The sequence below is a fragment of the Neomonachus schauinslandi genome, chromosome 2 (genome assembly GCF_002201575.2).
Source record: "Neomonachus schauinslandi chromosome 2, ASM220157v2, whole genome shotgun sequence".
Taxonomy (NCBI): domain Eukaryota; kingdom Metazoa; phylum Chordata; class Mammalia; order Carnivora; family Phocidae; genus Neomonachus; species Neomonachus schauinslandi.
In genome coordinates, this window is record NC_058404.1 from 53,921,092 (window position 1) to 53,943,214 (window position 22,123).

The window sequence follows — 22,123 nt, forward strand, 5'->3', positions numbered from 1 at the left end:
AAGAGGTCTGGGTCCTCTTTCGTGATGTGCAGAAGTGCTCTGTTCTTTTTTGGAAAGAATATATGATCTATAGTACAAAGAATAGTTAGTGACTCAATCACATGGGCTAAGAGTGATTGTTAAAGCTTAAGGACCACTAGGTTGGCCCGAGGGGCAGAAGCAACTTCACTGCAATATGCAATGATTGTTTCTACAAGAATTAATTTCCCTATAGCTCTAAAGTGCAGCTAATAACCTCCACACAGGTTTTTGGCCTATCCTCAGATCAACAGCTAGGTAAGAAGTATCTGGATTGCTCAGAAGGGAATCAACCCAAATCTGGAACATATAATATGTAACTCACTAAATCTTTTCTAAAGTTAACTTCTGTTAATATTTATCCTCTCTCATTTCATGGAAAATCATATGCAATATAAGCCCTCCCTCATGAATTGAAAGATTCCCAGAAGACACAGGGATTTTTCAGGAAAAACATTGAATTTTTATATATCAATTGAAATGTAAAATTGTGATAACAAGGCTCAATATTGAGAACAATTTGAAAATACTGAAAATATTTATTGAAATAATTGATTTACATGACCAATTTTCCAACTGAGGACAAATATGAAAACAAAGAAACAAAAGCAAAACAAAACAAAACAAAATAAAAAACAACAATCTTTTGCCAATAATACCTATTCCTTTGTTTTGTTTTTGTTTTATTAAACGGCGTCTTTTCCCAAAAGTCATATTGCTAAGTATTAATATTTCATTAAAATAATGGAAGGGAGTGTGAGCATGATCTCAAAATAATGGATTAAATTTTAGAACTATGTCGGTGTGTAACTAAAAATCTAAATATATTTAAACTGGAAACAAGTGACTGCTTACTGGGTACAGGGTTTTCATTTGAAGTGATGAAAATCATCTGGAAAGTAGAGAGTAGTGATGGTTACATAATATTGTGTGTGTACTAAATGTCACTTAATGATAAATGTTATATGCATGTATTTGACCACAATTTAAAGAGAAAAAAAAGCATATAGTTTTGTAAACACAGTTTGCATCAGACATTCACGGAAACACATCAAAGGATCTTCAAAAAGGTATTATTTTAGGGTACTGCTCTCCACTTTTTAGTGTGGAATATCTCTCAGCTATCCTCAGTAAAGTTCTCTTCCTGTCAGTGAGTTCTTAGAATTTCTTGCTTGATTTAAAGAGCTTTTATATTGTTGATTGACAATAGGATATTCTGAAGGCCAAACAATAGTTTATTTTCCAAAAGACATTTATCTTATTATCCAAGTGATATATTCCAGTAGTGGAACAACAATTATTTATTTATGTATTTATAAATATTAGATTTTATTTATTTATTTATTTATTTATTTGAGAGAGCACACAGGAGTGGAGGTAGGGGCAGAGGGAGAGGGAGAATCCCAAGCAGACTCTGAGCTGAGTACGGAGCCTGATTCAGGGCTCCATCCCACAACCCTGAGATCATGACCTGAGCCAAAATCAAGAGTCAGATGCTTAACCAACTAAGCCACCCAGGGGTCCCTGAAACAACAATTATTTAATGGAAGTTCCAAAAACAAATAATCATAAGCAGATCACTGCCCATATGTCATTAAATATACAAATTGCAAATTAGTAAGTACTATGTGTAAATGGTTATGTTCTTTTGAACATACGAATTATGAGAGTAATGTTAAGTAGAAATAAAATCCAACAAAGAAGCACATTCTATTTTGGATACAAATTTTGATATAAATTTTTGTTCATGAATGGAAGTAATAGTCACAGAATTTCCATGTCTTTGTTGCCTAAACCAGGAGAAACATATAAACTTCCTCTTCCCACATAGTATAATATCAAATGGAGTAAACTGAGGTTTAGACACTGATTTGGGCAGAAATAGGAGGAAGGAAGATTGTTCCAGTTTGGGCTTTTTGGCTTTGTTTTTGTTTTTTGTTTTTTTCAGGTTTGTTGGCACAGACTGCTATGTAGGAGAAAATGCATTCTACCTGACTGTGGGAAGGTTGAGAACCACTGGGCAGACAGTTTTTGCAGACAAAGGGGAATTGAATAGGAATGCAAGTGAGCACTGGAAGCAGAAGGGTGTCACTAGTTAAGTGACACTGCTGTGGGCACATTAGGAGAGAGAACAACTTGTTACCTTACAACCAGAGAGGAACAGAAATTACTAGTTGTCATTGAAAGGAAGCAGCCACTGGAAGAACGGACTCTGTCCACATCTTTACCTCTAAAGCCAGGCATGTCCAAACTGAATGAACTGTATTAGTTGGAGTAAATGTCTATCACCTTCTGCAAGAATATTCCCAAGGACTAAGTTTACCTCCCCAGAAATTCTTACCTTGGAGTGAAAACACTGAGCCACGGAATATAGCTCTTTCTTGTTTTTGCCGGTGGTTTAGTTTTCAATCTTGCTGCTGTCTGAATGTTTGTGTCCTCCCAAAAATCATATATTGAAATCCTAACCCTGCCAAAGGTAGTAGGTGGGACTTGGAGAGGTGCGGAAATCATGAGGCAACCCTCATGAATGGGATGAGTGATCTTAATACAGAGATTCTACAGAGCCCCTCAGCCTCACCATGTGAAGATACAATGAGAAGTCCACCGCCTGGAAGAGGGCCCTCACCCTCATGCTGACATCCTGATCTCAGGCTCCCAGCCCCCAAACTGTGAAAGATAAATGTTTGCTGTTTCTAAGCCACTCAATCTATGATATTTTGTTATAGCAGTTTGAATAGACTAAGACAGATCGGAGTTCACTGAATCAGACTGTTATTTCACAGACTCAACACACTTAGGTTCTGACCAATTCTGCTAAATTACAATAATATTTCCTTTAAATATGATCATTCTAAGAAAAATCCTCATAAATTCTGAAAGAAATAGGGATTGGTTTTGTTTCTATTTTATCATCTACATACTTTTGAGAGTCTACTTTAATTCTTGGGAATTCTTAACTTTATGTTTCCAGAATCGCTACATAATTAGGTTTTCTTAAAACATGTTTTCATAATTCTACAACAGTTCTACCCTTTTCTAGAGGATAATTAAACATATGGATAATGAAGAAGTCAAGGGGAGATTTTAAATAACCTTTCTGAGACTCTAAATAGTTCTTACAAAATGGGTTTTTTCCCCCGTGGGTTTACTAACTGACAACGGAAAAGCACTTTCCCAGTGGGCCATTATTTTCAGAATCAGTGGCCCCAGACGATCACCCTCCCTGTGGTGGCGTTTATAGAGCAAGCAAATGGTGCAGGCAACATGGGGAATGTTATGGAGATGACATTAGCAGCAATTATTCCACCATTGAGTATTAGTGTTCTACATTTTGTGATGCATGGGAACGTTTGTGTGCAGTACTTCAGAATTAGAAAATCTTATAAAACGAAACAGGCACAACATTTGTTAAAGAGTTTGCACTTTGTCCTCATTTCATTGAGAAAGGAAAATTATTTTCCGATCATTTTGAAATGATTCAGGGTCTCTTGTTAGAACTCCTAAAAAAGAGGAAGAATTCTGAGTTATTTTTCCATTTGGCTATGAATTCAGTGATTTTTGCCTTAAATGTTCTCTCTTTTCAAGTGATTGGCAAAAAAATTCTATTGTTCTAGAAACTTCTTTAAGACATGAGAATGATCGTGTATGCAAAACAATCCAAAAACATATATATATATCAGGTTTTCTTTATTGCTGTCTTAAGAAAGTGTTACCCCAAATTAGTGGATTAGCAACACCAATGCATCCTCTTACAATTCTGGAGGTTAGAAGTCCAAAATCCATTTTACAGAGCAAAAAATCAAGGTGCCTGCAGAGCTGTCTATGTTCCTTTGGGGGAGCTCTAGGAGTGAATCCATTCCCTTGCCCTGTACAGCTTCTAGAGGCTGCCCTTATTCTTTGGCTCAATGGCCCCTTTCCTTTATTGAAACCCAAGTCAATCCCACATCACATTACTCTGATGTTGACTCTGCTTCTCTTTCACTTATAAAGATCATTGTAATCACATTGGGCCCACCTGGATCATCCCATTTCTAGGTTTATAATCACATCTGCAAAATATTTTTTGCTACATTAGGATGCACATTCACGGATTCTGGGGATTATGATATGCATATCTTTGGGCCATCCCTCCACCTACCACAACATATAAGATGTGCAATAAAAAGATGCTAATAATAAGTGGTAAAAATTATAAAATATATTACAAAATGTGTATCAATGGCTAAATACCACTCTGTGTAACCTATTTCCCATAAATGAATAGAAAGTCCCAATAAGCATTTCCAATGAATCATTTCATATTCAGATATCAATATTTTGGTATATAATTACATAAATAATATATGTAAGTAACAAGGTATAATTTGATAAAACAAAAACTATTGAAACCACCACCTAACTTCAGAACAAAAACATTACCAATATTAAACATACCTGTATAATCCACCCCAACCCCATTCCCCTAGTATCTCCCTAGGTAACCACGATCAAGAATCTTGTGTTTCTAATTCCCTTGTTTGCCCTCACAATTTTGATAGATAGATGATAGATTAGATAGATAGATAGATAGATAGATAGATAGATAGATAGATAGATAGATAGATAGTTAGATAGATCATAGATAAAGAGAGAAAGATTGCCTGGTTTTGAGTTTTAAAAAAATAGTGCCATAACATATTTTTGACACTCTGGTTTCACTAAATTTAACTAAGATTTATCCTCATTATTGTAAATAGCAATATCAACCCATGTCACTGCTATGTAATATCTAATTTTGTTGACGTATCATAATTTATTATCCACTTTCCTGTCAATGGATATTTGGATTGGTTCCCAGTTTTGTTTTGTTTTTTACTATAGCTAACAGCGCTACTATAAATATTTTTGTGTTATGTCTTCTGGTGCACATGTGCAAGAGTTTAAACTTTTACTTAGAACTAAAATATTGGTCTCTTGAGTATTCATATATCTAATTTACAGTACAATGTCAATCTTTCCCACCTTTTTCTACTTTCAACAGTAATGTATATGGTATAATTTTCCTCCACATTCATGCCAAATTCTGATACCATCAAGCTTTTTATTTTTTTTAATTTTTTTTTTAAAGATTCTATTTATTTATTTGAGAGAGAGAGACACAGTGAGAGAGGGAACACAAGCAGGGGAGTGGGAGAGGGAGAAGCAGGCTCCCCGCTGAGCAGGGAGCCCAACGCGGGGCTCGATCCCAGGATCCTGGGATCATGACCTGAGCCAAAGGCAGACGCTTAACGACTGAGCCACCCAGGCACCCCCAAACTTTTTATTTTTAACAATCCCTTTAGTACAAATATGGTATCTTATTAATTCTTAATTTTGCACTTCTTTGCTTATCAGTGGGTTTCAACATTTTTTCACGCAATTCTTGGACATTTGTGATCTTTGCCCAGTGAAATGTGTCTTTTTTTGACTATTTTTCTACTCAGTTTTTTGTCTTTTTCTCAATGATTAGTATGAGATCTTTTATAGCTTGGCAATAGCCAGCCCAGTTATACCTATGTGGCAAATATCGTCTTCCAGTATGGTTTGGCTTTTCATTATCCTTAAGGGGCCTTTTAATGAATAGAATTTCTTAACTTTTGACATCATAGAATTTATTAATCTTTATTTTATGATCATTACTATTGTGCTTTTTAAAGAATCTATCCTACCTCAAGGATACAATACTCAACTGTGTTTTCTTTCTATTTTTTTAACCCATCTTATTTGAACTTTTAATGCATCCAAACTTGTTTTTTTGAGTGTTATTGTTGGGATAGAATTGAACATTTTTGTTACAAGTAAAACCATGTATTAAGTAATCCATGTTTGCACCACTAATCTACAACTCTACTTCCTTTATATATCAAATAAAGGTTGTTTAGACTCCTCATTTTGTGCCTTTGGTCAATTTGTCTTTGCACCAACCATAATGTTTTACTGCTTTATAATCATTTTAAATACCTACTACAGGAAGTCCATCTACTTTTTTCTTCTTCTCTAAGAGTGCCTTGGCTATCCTACACTTTCAGTGGTGCTCTATATAAATTATAGAATTAGCTCATCAATTTCCTCAAGAAATTGTTTTGTTTTGACAAAAATGACATTGAATCTAGCAACTAGTTTGCAAATAATTGTTACCTTTATAACATTTCCTCTTTCTTTATATAATCATGGCATCTCCCCCCCATTTATTGATTTACTTAAGTTTTCAAGAAATTAGAAAATGTTCTAGGTAAGAGTCTCACGGTTTTAAAGATTTATTTCTATATATCTTATGTGATCAGTCATAGCATGTGATATTGGTTTTTCAATATTTCAGTTCATTTCAACCCCATAAATTATGCATTCATAGAAATTTTTTATATAGAAGTCTAGTCAAATTTGCATCAAAGTTCGCCAGTTTCTTGTTCTTCATTTCTGTTTGCACTTCAGAACAGCATTCTGTGGGGTTATTTTTAATTCTGTCCTTCTGAAGTTCATTAATTAAAAGTCCATTTTATAAATGTTCAAAAGAAAACTGTTTTACTTTAATGACTTTCTTTCACTTTCAATTTGGAAAGATTACTGAGTACACTAATCAAATTAACTATAATATTGTCTTAATATTTTGATTATGTTAACCCACTATATTCTGGGTTTCATTATTGATGCAAAGTCTGCCACCAGTCTCAGTGTTTTCCAATAAAGGTAATTATGGGGCACCTGGGTGGCTCAGTCGGTTAAGGAACCGACTCTTGGTTTTGGCTCAGGTCATGATCTCATGGGTCGTGGGATCGAGCCCCGATCAGGCTTCACACTCAACAGGGAGTTGTTTGGGGAGTCTCTCTCTCCCTTTGTCCCTCCCCCTGCTCTTTCTCTCTCTCTCAAAGTAAATAAACATATTTTTTAAAAAGGTAATTATATATATACCATACACATATCATACAATTCATCCTTTTAAGTCTATAATTAAATGACGTTTAGTGTACTCACACAACTGTGCAACCATCACCACAACCATTTTTGAACATTTATCGCCCCAAAAGAAACCATGTACACTCTAGCAGTCCTTCCCCACCTCTCCTCAATTACTAATCTGCATTCTCTCACCATAGGTTTGTCTAATGTGAACATTTTATATACATGGAATTATACAACACAGAATCTTTTGTGACTGGCTTTTTTAGCATAGTATTTACAAGATTCATCCATGTTGCAGCATGTATCAATACTCCATTTATTTTGATGACTGGATAAATAAAATGTGGTGTTCCATATGATGGGATATTGTTTGGCAGTAGAAGGGTGATTCTTTTAAACATATTTTCTTTGCCTTTGATATTCTACAGTTTTAATATAATGTCTTCATATGGACTTCTTTTTATTTACCTTTATTGGTATGTTTGAGTTCCCTGTATCTTTGCATTAGTTTCCTTTGTTTGTTCTGCAAAATTCTTGTCATTTTTGCTATTCTATTTCATCCTTCTGGAATCTCAATTCGATGTAGATTACTTTAGACTTTCCCATTTTATCTTGAAAGTCTAACCCCTTTTTTTAAAATTTTCTCTCTCCTTTTCTTTTTTTTTTAAGATTTTTATTTATTTATTTGACAGATAGAGACACAGCGAGAGAGGGAACACAAGCAGGGGGGATGGGAGAGGGAGAAGCAGGCTTCTTGCCGAGCAGGGAGCCTGATATGGGGCTGGATCCCAGGACCCCGGGATCATGACCTGAGCCAAAGGCAGACGCTCAATGACTGAGCCACCCAGGCACCCCCTCTCTCCTTTTCTCCCACTATTTACATCTGGGACATTTTTCCAACTCTACAGTCTCCTCAAATTCTTTGTTCAGAAGTTTCTTATATGCTTTAACACATCCATTAAGTCTTTAATTTCAACAATTGTATTTTCATTTTATTATTATTTTATTATTTTTCAAATATTCTTGGTCATTATCAGCTTCTATTGCAGAATTTACCTTTTATTTCCTTAAATACATTTTACCTGTTTATCTCATATTTTTGATGTGGAATTTCCACTGAATTCCCCATAGGCTCATGTCTACTTTCTTTTGTCTGTAGTAAATTATTGTTGTGGTTATAAACACATATTTGGTTGAACTTAATCTATGATATTCTTGAGGGTCTAATTAATGAATTCTTAGTCACAGGTTCGGTTTTTCCATCTTGTGGTGGTGAGAGACTCGGTTTCCCAATCTAAGCATTTGTATTTGCTTACCACCACTGCTTTTATTTTGGCTTTAGCTCACTCTTATTTTTGTTACTATTTTTGTCTTTGAAGAATCCCTTTATATTCTTGTAAGACAACAAAGTTTTTAAAAGTATGTATTTTGGGGCGCCTGGGTGGCTCAGTCGTTAAGCGCCTGCCTTCAGTTCAGGTCATGATTCCAGCGTCCTGGGATCGAGCCCCGCATCAGGCTCCCTGCTCCGCGGGGAGCCTGCTTCTCCCCTCCCACTCCCCCTGCTTGTGTTCCCTCTCTCGCTGTGTCTCTCTCTTGTCAAATAAATTTTAAAAAAAATGTCAAAAAAAAAAAATAAAAGTGTGTATTTTTTCCTTTATCCAGAAAATAATGTGCAGGAGAAGGCCCTCTATGTGTCTAGTCTACCATTATGTTGGAAGGACAAAGCCTTTATAAATACATTTTTCATCTATATTTGTATCTATGTCTATATTTCTTGCACATCAAGTCTTGTTTTCTCACACTCTTCATTCTATTTTATTTTTTTAAAAGAAGACTAACACCAGGTAAAAATCAGTAAAGTTCTTATTTTCATAATATATTCCTTCCATATCCTCTGTTTTTATTCATATTGTGTTCCATTCCCTTTCCTTTAGACTGTTTGCCTGGAGGTGACAGGCACTATGCATAATTCAACTTTATAACCCTCAGCACAATGCCTGGTACACAGAAGGTGCTCAATAGATATCAAATTAAAAAAAATAAATTATAATACTAAAAGTCAGCCAAATTCCTGTATTAATCGTACAAAAATACAGTGATTACTGGATTTTGTGTCAAAATACAGGACACGTTTTATTATGTTCCCAACATTTGCCTAGATAACTTCTTTTTTTTTTTTTCCATTTTGAAGACAAAACTCAATTAGATTTTCCCCAGGAAATCTTGCCTGATCCTTCCACCTTGGTCCCTATTAGCTACGCTTTCCTTATGTTTCCATAGCATGCTGTGTGTGCCTCCAGCATAGCCCTTTTATGTGGAAAGATAATTGTCTCTTTATAGTCTATCTTCCACAACATAATGAACAATTTGACAGCAGAGACCATCTTTCAATATTGTATCATCAGCACTGAACTAAATTCCAGATTGGTAATATGTGATAAACATATGTTGAATGAATCTAAATAAATTTGAGACTAACATTGGTCTTTTAATATTTTTAATTTGACTAAATTCTATTGAGCTTTTAGCAAAAATAAATGATCTACCTCATGCTCAAATATATGCATGTGCCATTAAGCATACATATTTTACTTTTACAGAAAATAATTGATAACGATGTAGTATGACAAAATTTGTGTCAAGTTAAGAATCGCATAGCTTTCGAATACATTTCCAATAATTTAATAAGGTTAAATACCATTCCCCAATAACAGCATCAACAGCATCATCAACAACTTTAAAAACAGTAATAGAAACTGAGTTCTTTAACCTGAATAAAGTATCTTTTCAAAAGATTAATTAGTACCCTGAATGTTGAATTTGTAAAACCATTTTTATTAAATGAGATTATAAATAAAAAAGGCAGTGATACTTTCACTATAATCATTATTTTATATGAAAATGTTTACAATCATTGGAAAGCATTCAAGTTGTTTAGAAAAAATACTCTAGTTAGTGATATTATTTATTTTTGTGCTATTTTGTGATGATTATTTTTATAATAAAAGTATCTTTCAGAAATATTGTTTTCTGAAAATATGCCTAGCATATTCATTTTTAAGAATACTTTATATCCTTAATTTTTGCTCAAATTTATTGAGACATGATAAAAAAAAAGATGTTTAATTATAGTAAATAAATCAACACATTTAAGTTTTTTGCCAATTGCATGATTCTGTATGTTCCAGACCCTAATCAGTTACATGAAAAATTATTTGTGTAAGAAAAATGCACCAACAAAACAAAGGAGCAAAGGGAGGAAAAAAGAGCGAGAGAGAGGCAAACCAAGAAACAGACTCTTAATGGTAGAGAATAAACTGATGGTTTCCATGGGGGAGGTGGGTGAGGGGATGGGTGACATAGGTGATATGGAATTAAGGAGTACACTTGTGATGACCACCCGGTGTTGTATGGAAGTGTGGAATCACTATATTGTACACATGAAATTAATATTACACTCTATGTTAACTATGCTGGAATTTAAGTAAAAACCTAAAAAAAAAAAGAAAAGAAAAATGCATCATACAACTATTGGAATGATGATTAAGAAGAATACTAGAAAATGCATAAAATTCATTAAGTCAAAATGAAAGATGCAAAAACACATGTCCACTGTAATTTCAACTACACGAAAATGTGTAGGATAAAGAAGAGAAAAAAACAAAGACATCAAGGTATCAATAGTGATAGTGTTGTAGAGACCCGTTTCCTTTACTCCATAAGGATGCAAATGAAAACCACTTGCACACACCACCAGTATAGAAATGTGGTGGCTAGTCCTGCAGAAGCAGTGCATGTGTATGTGTATGGGGGAGTGGTGGAAGAGGAAAGAGGGAGACAGACACAGAGACAGAAAGAAACAGAGAAGCAAGGAGAGGACAGGGCAGAAATAAGTAAGAAGGCAGGGAGAAAAGGAAGAAGTGAGAGAAGTCTGCTGGATTGGAAATGACCTGAAAGCACTAGGGAACTTCAGACTTACCTGAACTGTAGACCAGAGGGAAGAGAAGCACTTAACAAATTTGTTAACATTTGATGATTATTTTCCTTACATTTTTTCTAATTGGTCATTTTAGTTTCTAGCAATCCTATACTCCCCTAGACAGCTAAAGATGAATGCTGTATTCTGTGTTATTTTGGGTGCTACACTGGGTTGTGATTTTTACTGAGTTTGGTCTTTCCCCAGGGTACCTATTTTGGAAAAATGACAACCTGGCATCTATTAGATTTAACAGGATAACATTTCGTTATAGGGCGTGTAGTTTCCTATCAGTAAGGATGTTGATCAGTAAACCCCCAAATTCCTTACAAAAATCAAAAAAGAAACAAAACAAACAAACAGCAACAACAAGAAACCACAAACATGAACTACATAAACCCAGAATCTTTGCATTAGTTTAGAAAACAGTTGTTTTGCATACAAGGCAATGTATCCTTTACAGCTCTGAAACCAGAATGTATGGGCCTGGATTACAACTCTGCCACCTATTAGCTCTGTAATCATGTTGAAGTTACTTGGCCTATCTTTGTCCCATAGTCCACATCTGTAAAATTGGGCAAATAATAATACCTACCTCATAGATTTTCTATCAGGATGGCAGGAGTAATCCACGAAGCAACTAGTAAAACATCTGGCACAAAGTGAAATGTAAGCAACGATATTTACCATTATGGAAAAGGGCCTTGGAACACAAACCAATTATATAGAGAGAAGGGGAGGAGGGGCAATTGAATAAAGACAGGAAATACAAAAATATATAAATGTTGAAATGCAAAAGTTAATACAAAAAGTTAATGATAAGCTTATCACACTGGTTTGAAAATTTTCCATAAGATATTATTCACCAGTTCAACATTACAATTATCTGCCCCAAATTCTTATATGGCATATCAAAATGCCCCTATTATTTCAAAAACTAATTTATAAAGAGAAAAAACAACCAAATTTGTATTTAATATGAATTTTAATTTTGAGGCTCTAAAAGCTAGTATTTAATGAGTGCGGTTCTAAGTACTTTGTGTGGATCAAGCCAATGCTCACAGCACCCGTCTGAGAGGAAGTACTATTGTAACTCTATTTTACAGAAGAAAAAACAAGACACGGGGAGATTAGAAAGCTATCTCACTGGGAGAGTTGAGATTCCATCCTAAAAAAACTTACTTCCTGAGTCTAGTGTATGAACCATTATACAATTTGCCTAATGGAATTATTATTTTTTGTACCTCATAACGTAAGATTTCAAATATAAGTCTATTATTTACTATGTGAAATACAGATGCAATTTAAACTACATTTTAATGGATACTTATTTCAAAACCAAACATGAAATATAACTTTACTTTGTCAGCAAAATATTTTCTTAAAGAATTAATTAAACTAATTAGAATAAAGTGTATTTTTCTATTCTAATAATAACAAGAAATTTTGACTTCTGAAATGTCAAAATTAGTCTTTTTGTATTATGAAATAATAACTGTATTTCATCACTGTTACTGTACAATATTAATAATATACTAATATAGTATAACATATACATATAACTATATAACATATAGTTAACATATAACTTGCCAGTTATTTTTTCCGGACAAACATCATTATAACTGGAGTGGCTTTCATCTTCTCCTATAATTAAGGCAGAGAGAAACTGACTTCAGTCTGATCACCTATTCCTTTGGCGGTAGATAGGGCTGATACTAATATAGTATAACATATAATAAATATTATTTATTATGTAACATGAAAAAATGATGAAAAATAAGATTAACTTCTGAAGGTTTTACTGCAGGAGTTTGTAGAGAAAAGAATCATTAAATGTCTCTGTCCTAAAATTTTATGATTCCATATAAAAGTCAATTTAGGTGCCTTGTAAGACTTAAGAATGAGTTCAATACATGTCTAGATTTTCAGAAATGTGAAATATATTTATTTCATTTTCATATATATTATCTCATATTTATTATTGTCTTTTTCTTTTTACTCACATATAACCTTTCTACATTTTCACCCTTATAGGGCATAGCCCAGGTGAATAGGGAAAATTCCATTAATAAAACAATTAGTCTTTATTTTACATATAGTCAGGAATGATTACATTTTAAACCAACTTTAGTGGGTCTATTTTAAAATTTTTTGCATGTGCTGCATACACATCCATTATCTCTATTTTGCAAAATTGTTTCCTGCTTTAGTTCATGGTCATTTAGTATAGGTAAGTTATTGCAAATCAAGTTACAAGGACTTCTTTCAGGTGGCATTATTTGACGATGTCATTTTATTTACGCTTTGCACATTTTCACAAATGATCAGGACGCACAGATAATATTGGTTGCCCAGTATGAATGGGATACACTGACTATGAAGAATAAGCTTTAAAAATTTATTTTCACAATGCTGAATTTGGTTGTTTAATAGGGAAGCTTTGGGCGCCTGGGTGGCTCAGTCGGTTAAGCGACTGCCTTCGGCTCAGGTCATGATCCTGGAGTCCCGGGATCGAGTCCCTCATCGGGCTCTCTGCTCAGCAGGGAGTCTGCTTCTCCCTCTGACCCTAACCCCTCTCATATGCTCTCTCTCATTCTCTCTCTCTCAAATAAATAAATAAAATCTTAAAAAAAAAAAAAAGAATAGGGAAGCTTCCCAGAACAATGTTCATTTGCAGGCAGGTTAAAACCCAAACTGCGAGAACTGTTAAAACCTCAGTTTCTAGGCTTTCAGGAGATGGTCATTTTTGAGTTTTGCTTTGGACCCTGGCCCTAAACCGAAGACCTAAATGTGTTTGTAAACAAAGATATTTCTGGTTATTCACAAAAAGAGCACAATGGATATAGGATAGCATTTGGCCTCAGTGACAGGTGACAGTTGATTTCTGCCTTGTGTAATTTAGAAACAGAAACTGAAGCATACCTGGGTGGTTTTTGTTTCTGTGGGGTTTTTTGTTCTGTTGTGTTTTGTTTTTTAGCTCATTCCTGTAGCAAAAAAAAAAGTGTTCCTGGAAGATCCAAGATTCTGTCTATAAAATTATCACTAAACCAAGAGCATAGGATCAGGAGATTCAACCAAATTTTATTACATATACTGTAGCTTAAAAGTACTTTTATTTTAGCCTCACAGTGGGGAACACTTGCAGACTGTCTCAATTATATATAATTGTATATATATAAAAAATCTTAAGAATCGGTCCAAAGGAAATTCCTTACTTGTCAGTTATTTTTCCTGGCGGGTAACATTATAACTGGAGTTGCTTTCATTTTGTCCTACAGTTAAGGCAGAGAGAAACTGACTTCAGTCTGATTATCTATTCCTTTGGCGATAATTAGGGTTGAGGCACAGACTACAGAGTAATTAGGGTTGCAAGAACTGGCCATAGACCAGGGAGCTATGCTTCTTGGCATTCTGAACTCTAGGCTAAGAGAGGATGACCTGTCTTTGGCTGGGAGAAGCTTGTTCATATATCCGCATTTACAGGTTCTGCAGATCCTTGTGGCTGGTGAGATTTCCACATTATCGTGAACTTTGTGGTAAAAAGCTGAAGTGAACTCTGTTCCATTGTCACTTTGGAAGATACATGGGGCACCTAGCAAGCAGAAAAAAATATTATCTGGTATGTAACCTCAGTTACAGTTAGAAGATAAGGGTCTCAGTGCACAAATAATAATCAAGGGAACATAAATATTTGTAACGTTCACTATTCTGAATTTGACCACCCTGCACGAGAAGCCATCTACCAGGCCTGATATTATGGAAACATTCTTTGTGATTGCTTGGCTATTATATTCTGTTAACATGTAATTTGGTTTTCAAGGAATAAAAAAATAGATGAAAACTGTTGTTCAGTTTCTCTGAGTATCTCCAACCTTGGCTATTTTCCATGGAAATAAAATCTTCCTAAAATGTTCACTTTACTCACGCTTATAACGAAGTCTGCATGTTTAATTTATTCACTCATTTCAAAAATCTAAGGGGAAAATTACAAAGTCATAGGTAGTGCTTATGCTCATATACTTGTGTACAAAACCCGCACATACACCTGGCTATGAATCTATGTCATTCTGTACATTAGTCCAGAAATTGTGAGCAAGAATTTGATTGATATCTTTGACTCTTCCCCTTTTTAGCCAACTGTGAATAGTCTAATCAGAAAAACTCTTTAGCCAAATCTTCTTAAAGGATTACTGGCAATAATGTTACTTTATTTTTCTTTCATTATTTCAAAATCACCTTTTATTTTTTCCAAATCACCTGTTTCATGGAACTTATATGCTATATTAAACATGAGGAAACATGTCTTCATTGTAAAGAAACATATATAATCACTTTTATAAAACAGCTTTCAAGAAAATTTCACTAAATGCATTCTGGATGCTATTGGATATCTACTAAAAGAAATGGTTCTAGAAAATGAATGCAAAGGTGAAAATATTTTATTTCAAGTGTCTGATAGTAATCCAACATTTTATTCTGACAAACCAGGAAAGTGAAATTTGAATGGAATGGCAAAATATAAGCATAGTAAAATTGTACTCTTCTGTGACCTTTTCTTTAGAGACATATAGATGACTAAAAACATGGGCAAAGCCTTGTAACTAAAATGACTTTTGTCAGTAGTAATGAGTGAGGTCTGTGGGGTATGGAAAGCGCACAAGGATGTCAGTGGCTTTTGCTAAAATTCAGAGGTGCCCAAAGAATAGCACATAAGATTCTAAACTTTTAAAACAGGTTTTTTTTTTCTTTTCTTTCTTTTGTCATAGGATTACAGAGTGAATATCTTTCTTCGTCAGAAATGGAATGATCCTCGCCTTGCATATAGTGAATATCCTGATGACTCTTTAGACCTAGACCCTTCCATGTTGGACTCCATTTGGAAACCTGATTTGTTCTTTGCCAATGAAAAGGGTGCCAACTTTCATGAAGTTACTACAGACAATAAATTGTTAAGAATTTTCAAGAATGGAAATGTTCTTTATTCAATAAGGTGAGTCATAGACAAGTCCCTGATTTCAGTGAAATACTGTGTTGTTTTTTTTAATGAGTGTTTTGAGATTTTTGAGTAAGTGCTATCATTGTTCCACTTGAGTTCCTCTAATATACCATTTCCCAAATATGTCTAATCACCAATAATAGACCCAAGTTCCAGATCTAGGAACTGTATGAGTAATTCTTAGAAATCCACTTTTTTAAACAAATGGCTCAGCCTCTTAATATCAGCCAAATTGGTGGGCAGTTTTAAGGCAAATTGAATGATAGCTGATTCATACACTGTGATTATATTTTTACGAATGCATACTTCCTTTAAATATTTGTCAGTGAAGAAATATTTTTATTTACTTGTCTGGGATTCATTTTCCATAAGTTATTTTTCAGGTATTTGTATTTTTTTGATCTCCTTGGGTTTCTCTGGTCATTCTTTAGAAAAGATCTTATTTACATTTCAGTTATTTATAATGCATTTCTAAGAAGACTATGTAGCTTTTAAAAACTAACACCAAAACATAACAATAATTAATACCAACAAATAAACACTAATATTAAAATTTCTTGACTGTTGAACTTTAGAGCCCATTCAACTTTGTCTGTTTATTAAATATCAAACAGGTGTAAAATCAATGAATAACAATTTGAAAGGATATATTTGATAATTTGTGTCACACATGAAAAATATTTTAAAATAAAATTATTATCTTAAAACTTCCATAATTATTTTCTTTATTTAGTTTATGGGTAGATTATGGATATTTCATTGTTTATATCAAGTCTTATTGGAATTGGAAAATGGTGCCATGCATTATGACTTGCTTATGTATCTTGCAATTTTTTTGAGAAAAGTTATGAAATGATTCTGAATTGCATCTTTTGTCTTTCAATATGAGTTCAGATGAAACAGATGATGTCTCTCAGCCCCTAGTTTTTGTTTGTTATAACCAGACTCGTTTAATCAGACTAAATTCATTTTTTGTGAGTTGTTTTTAGAAATCTCACAGGACTTTAAAATCTTCAAATGGCAAACAGTTTCTTTGTTAACAAAAGTTGTGCTAGAAAAAAAAATCTTACTCAGTTTACAAATGGAACATCTGTGATATCTCATGAGAGACTTGGCTTTCCTGCTTGTTTAAAGACTGTCCTGGCAAACCTGACTTATTGAACTTACCCGTTTATCTGTACTTCCTTCTTAAACCTCCTAAAACAAAGAAATAAACTGAGTAAGAATAAAAATGGCATTAGCACACCAGAGGATGAAAGTGATGGGAAAGAAGACAGTGACAGATGAGCAATGATGACATATTTTAGGATGCTGGAAAATGAATGCATTGTGAAAACTGACTTAACAAGCACAACTGAAATCTAAGCTACAGTGGTGGAACCCAAAAAGAAGAAAATAATATCCTCAAACTTTTAGAAATTTAAGGCAGCTAGGACTTCAGAAAGTGGGAGCTAGAAAAAAAAGAAAAAGACAAGAATTGATTTAAAATTTGCAGAAAGAAGACTAAGCTTTCTATTCCTGATTTTCTTGTCCATGTCCTTCAGACTAGGAACTACCTTTTTGCCATCTGAAATGAGCAGAAAGAGGACAGAAAATCTGGGAGAGGTTGTACCAAGAGCTTCAGGAGTAGAGACTCCAGGCATAGCTGGCATCTGTCATGTGACATTATACTGAGAAAATGGAGATTACATGAGGTTTGCACACTGTATGGTGAAACCTTTGTTCTCCCTAAAATACTGAAAGCCAGTCCTAAACTTCTTCCACTGAGCAGTAGTAGTCAGAAGAATATACCTCTGGGAAAATATCTACAGATACTGGGGGGGCGGAGCAAGATGGCGGAGGAGTAGGAGACCTGGATTTCGTCTGGTCTCAGGAATTCAGCTGGATAGGGATCAAACCATTCTGAACACCTACAAACTCAACAGGAGATCGAAGAAAAGAATAGCAACAACTCTCTGAACAGAAAAGCGACCACTTTCTGGAAGGTAGGACGTGCGGAGAAGTGAATCTGAGGTGATATACGGGAGGATAGATGGCGGGGGAGGGGGCCTCCATCGGCCACTTCTGGCAAGTGATAGAGCCTCGGAGAACAAAATCGGAACTTTTAGAAGTCTGCTCCGCTGAGGGACTACGCTCCAGTGACTAAGCGGGGGGTGGAACCCTCACGGGACAGTGTGGTCTCAGGGCCCTCAGGGTCACAGAAAGACTGGGGGTGCCTGAGTGCAGCAGAGCCCCCAAGTATTGGAGCAGGGAAGCCGGCTGCAGAGACAGAGCCGAGGTGTGGGCTCTCATGCTAATGGACACCAAAAGAAAACTGGGGTGGCAATCCTTATATCAGACAAATTAGATTTTAAACCAAAGACTGTAATAAGAGATGAGGAAGGACACTATATCCTACTTAAAGGGTCTATCCAACAAGAAGATCTAACAATTGTAAATATTTATGACCCTAACATGGGAGCAGCCTATTATATAAGGCAATTAATAACAAAAGCAAAGAAACACATCAACAACAATACAATAATAGTGGGGGACTTTAACACCCCCCACTGAAATGGACAGATCATCTAGGCAAAAGATCAACAAGGAAATAAAGACTTTAAATGACACACTGGACCAAATGGACTTCACAGACATATTCAGAACATTCCATCCCAAAGCAATGGAATACACATTCTTCTCTAGTGCCCATGGAACATTCTCCAGAATCGATCACATCCTAGGTCATAAATCAGGTGTCAACCGGTACCAAAAGACTGGGATCATTCCCTTCCTATTTTCAGACCACAATGCTTTGAAACTAGAACTTAATCACAAGAGGAAAGTCGGAAAGAACTCAAATACATGGAGGGTAAAGAGCATCCTACTAAAGAATGAATGGGTCAACCAGGAAATTAAAAAAGAATTCAAAACATTCATGGAAACCAATGAAAATGAAAACACAACTATTCAAAATCATTGGGATGCAGCAAAGGCAGTCCTAAGAGGAAAGTATAAAGCAATACAAGTCTTTCTCAAGAAGCAAGAAAGGTCTCAAATACACAACCTAACCCTACACCTAAAGGAGCTCGAGAAAGAACAGCAAATAAAGCCTAAACCCAGCAGGAGAAGAGAAATAATAAAGATCAGAGCAGAAATCAATGAAATAGAAACTAAAAGAACAGTAGAACAGATCCACAAAACTAGGAGCTGGTTCTTTGAAAGAATTAACAAGATTGATAAACCCCTGGCCAGACTTATCAAAAAGAAAAGAGAAATGACCCAAATCAACAAAATCATGAATGAAAGAGGAGAGATCATAACCAACACCAAAGAAATACAAACAATTATAAGAACATATTATGAGCAACTCTATGCCAGCAAATTAGATAACCTGGAAGAAATGGATGCATTTCTAGAGATGTATCAACTACCAAAACTGAACCAGGAAGAAATAGAAAACCTGAACAGACCTATAACCATTAATGAAATTGAAGCAGTCATCAAAAATCTCCCAACAAACAAAAGCCCAGGGCCAGATGGCTTCCCAGGGGAATTCTACCAAACATTTCAAGAAGAATTAATACCCATTCTTCTGAAACTGTTCCAAAAAATACAAATGGAAGGAAAACTTCAAACCTGGTTTTATGAGGCCAGCATTACCTTGATCCCCAAACCAGACAAAGACCCCATCAAAAAGGAGAATTATAGACCAATATCCCTGATGAATATGGATGCAAAAATTCTCACCAAAATTCTAGCCAATAGGATCCAACAGTACATTAAAAGGATTATTCACCATGACCAAGTGGGATTTATCCCTGGGCTGCAAGGTTGGTTCAACATCCGTAAATCAATCAATGTGATACAATACATTAACAAAAGAAAGAACAAGAATCATATGATCCTCTCAATAGATGCAGAAAAAGCATTTGACAAAGTACAGCATCTTTTCTTAATCAAAACTCTTCAGAGTATAGGGATAGAGGGTACATACCTCAATATCATAAAAGCCATCTATGAAAAACCCACAGCGAATATCATTCTCAATGGGGAAAAACTGAGATCTTTCCCCCTAAGGTCAGGAACGCGGCAGGGATGTCCACTATCACCACTGCTATTCAACATAGTATTAGAAGTCCTAGCCACAGCAATCAGACAACAAAAAGAAATCAAAGGCATCCAAATTGGCAAAGAAGAAGTCAAACTCTCACTCTTTGCAGATGATATGATACTTTATGTGGAAAACCCAAAAGACTCCACTCCAAAACTGCTAGAACTCATACAGGAATTCAGTAAAGTGGCAGGATATAAAATCAATGCACAGAAGTCAGTGGCATTCCTATAAACCAACAACAAGACAGAAGAAAGAGAAATTAAGGAGTCGATCCCATTTACAATTGCAATCAAAACCATAAGATACCTAGGAATAAATCTAACCAAAGAGGAAAATAACCTGTACTCAGAAAACTATAAAATACTCATGAAAGAAATTGAGGAAGACACAAAGAAATGGAAAAACGTTCCATGCTCCTGGATTGGAAGAACAAATATTGTGAAGATGTCAATGCTACCTAGAGCAATCTACACATTCAATGCAATCCCCATCAAAATACCATCCACTTTTTTCAAAGAAATGGAACAAATAATCCTAAAATTTGTATGGAACCAGAAAAGACCCCGAATAGCCAGAGGAATGTTGAAAAAGAAAAGCAAAGCTGGCGGCATCACAATTCTGGACTTCAAGCTCGATTACAAAGCTGTCATCATCAAGACAGTATGGTACTGGCACAAAAACAGACACATAGATCAATGGAGCAGAATAGACAGCCCAGAAATGGACCCTCAACTCTATGGTCAACTCATCTTCGACAAAGCAGGAAAGAATGTCCAATGGAAAAAAGACAGTCTCTTCAACAAACGGTGTTGGGAAAATTGGACAGCCACATGCAGAAGAATGAAACTGGACCATTTCCTGACACCACACACAAAAATAGACTCAAAAGGGTTGAAAGACCTCAATGTGAGACAGGAGTCCATCAAAATCCTAAAGGAGAACACAGGCAGCAACCTCTTCGACCTCAGCCGCAGCAACTTCTTCCTAGAAACATCGCCAAAGGCAAGGGAAGCAAGGGCAAAAATGAACTATTGGGACTTCATCAAGATAAAAAGCTTTTGCACAGCAAAGGAAACAGTCAACAAAACCAAAAGACAACCGACAGAATGGGAGAAGATATTTGCAAATGACATGTCAGATAAAGGGCTAGTATCCAAAATCTATAAACAACTTATCAAACTCAACACCCAAAGAACAACTAATCCAATCAAGAAATGGGCAGAAGACAGGAACAGACATTTTTCCAAAGAAGACATCCAAATGGCCAACAGACACATGAAAAAGTGCTCAACATCGCTTGGCATCAGGGAAATCCAAATCAAAACCTCAATGAGCTATCACCTCACATCAGTCAGAATGGCTAAAATTGACAAGTCAGGAAACGACAAATGTTGGCGAGGATGTGGAGAAAGGGGAACCCTCCTACACTGTTGGTGGGAATGCAAGCTGGTGCAGCCACTCTGGAAAACAGTATGGAGGTTCCTTAAAAAGTTGAAAATAGAGCTACCATATGATCCAGCAATTGCACTACTGGGTATTTACCCCAAAGATACAAATGTAGGGATCCGAAGGGGTACGTGCACCCTGATGTTTTTAGCAGTTATGTCCACAATAGCCAAATTGTGGAAAGAGCCAAGATGTCCATCGACAGATGCATGGATAAAGAAGATGTGATATATATATACAATGGAATATTATGCAGCCTTCAAAAGGAATGAGATCTTGCCATTTGCAACGATGTGGATGGAACTGGAGGGTATTATGCTGAGCGAAATAAGTCAAACAGAGAAAGACATGTATCATATGACCTCACTGATATGAGGAATTCTTAATCTCAGGAAACAAACTGTGGGTTCCTGGAGTGGGGGGTGGGGTGGGAGGGATGGGGTGACTGGGTGATAGACACTGGGGAGGGTATGTGCTCTGGTAAGCACTGTGAATTGTGCAAGACTGTTGAATCTCAGATCTGTACCTCTGAAACATATAATGCAATATATGTTAAGAAAAAAAAAAGAAGAACATAGCAGGAGGGGAAGAATGAAGGGGGGAAATCGGAGGGGGAGACAAACCATGAGAGACGATGGACTCTGAAAAACAAACTGAGGGTTCTAGAGGG

The 22,123-nt window shown here is 35.5% G+C and overlaps 1 protein-coding gene across 2 annotated transcripts in view; it reads left to right on the top strand.

Moving 5' to 3' along the window:
* Positions 1–22,123, top strand: part of GLRA3 (glycine receptor alpha 3) — a 183,348-nt gene that overhangs the window by 88,763 nt on the left and 72,462 nt on the right. For both annotated transcript variants that reach the window (XM_021698908.1, XM_021698909.1), the window contains exon 4: positions 15,682–15,905. In XM_021698908.1, the coding sequence (XP_021554583.1) occupies positions 15,682–15,905 (224 nt within the window). The remainder of the gene's footprint in view (positions 1–15,681; positions 15,906–22,123) is intronic.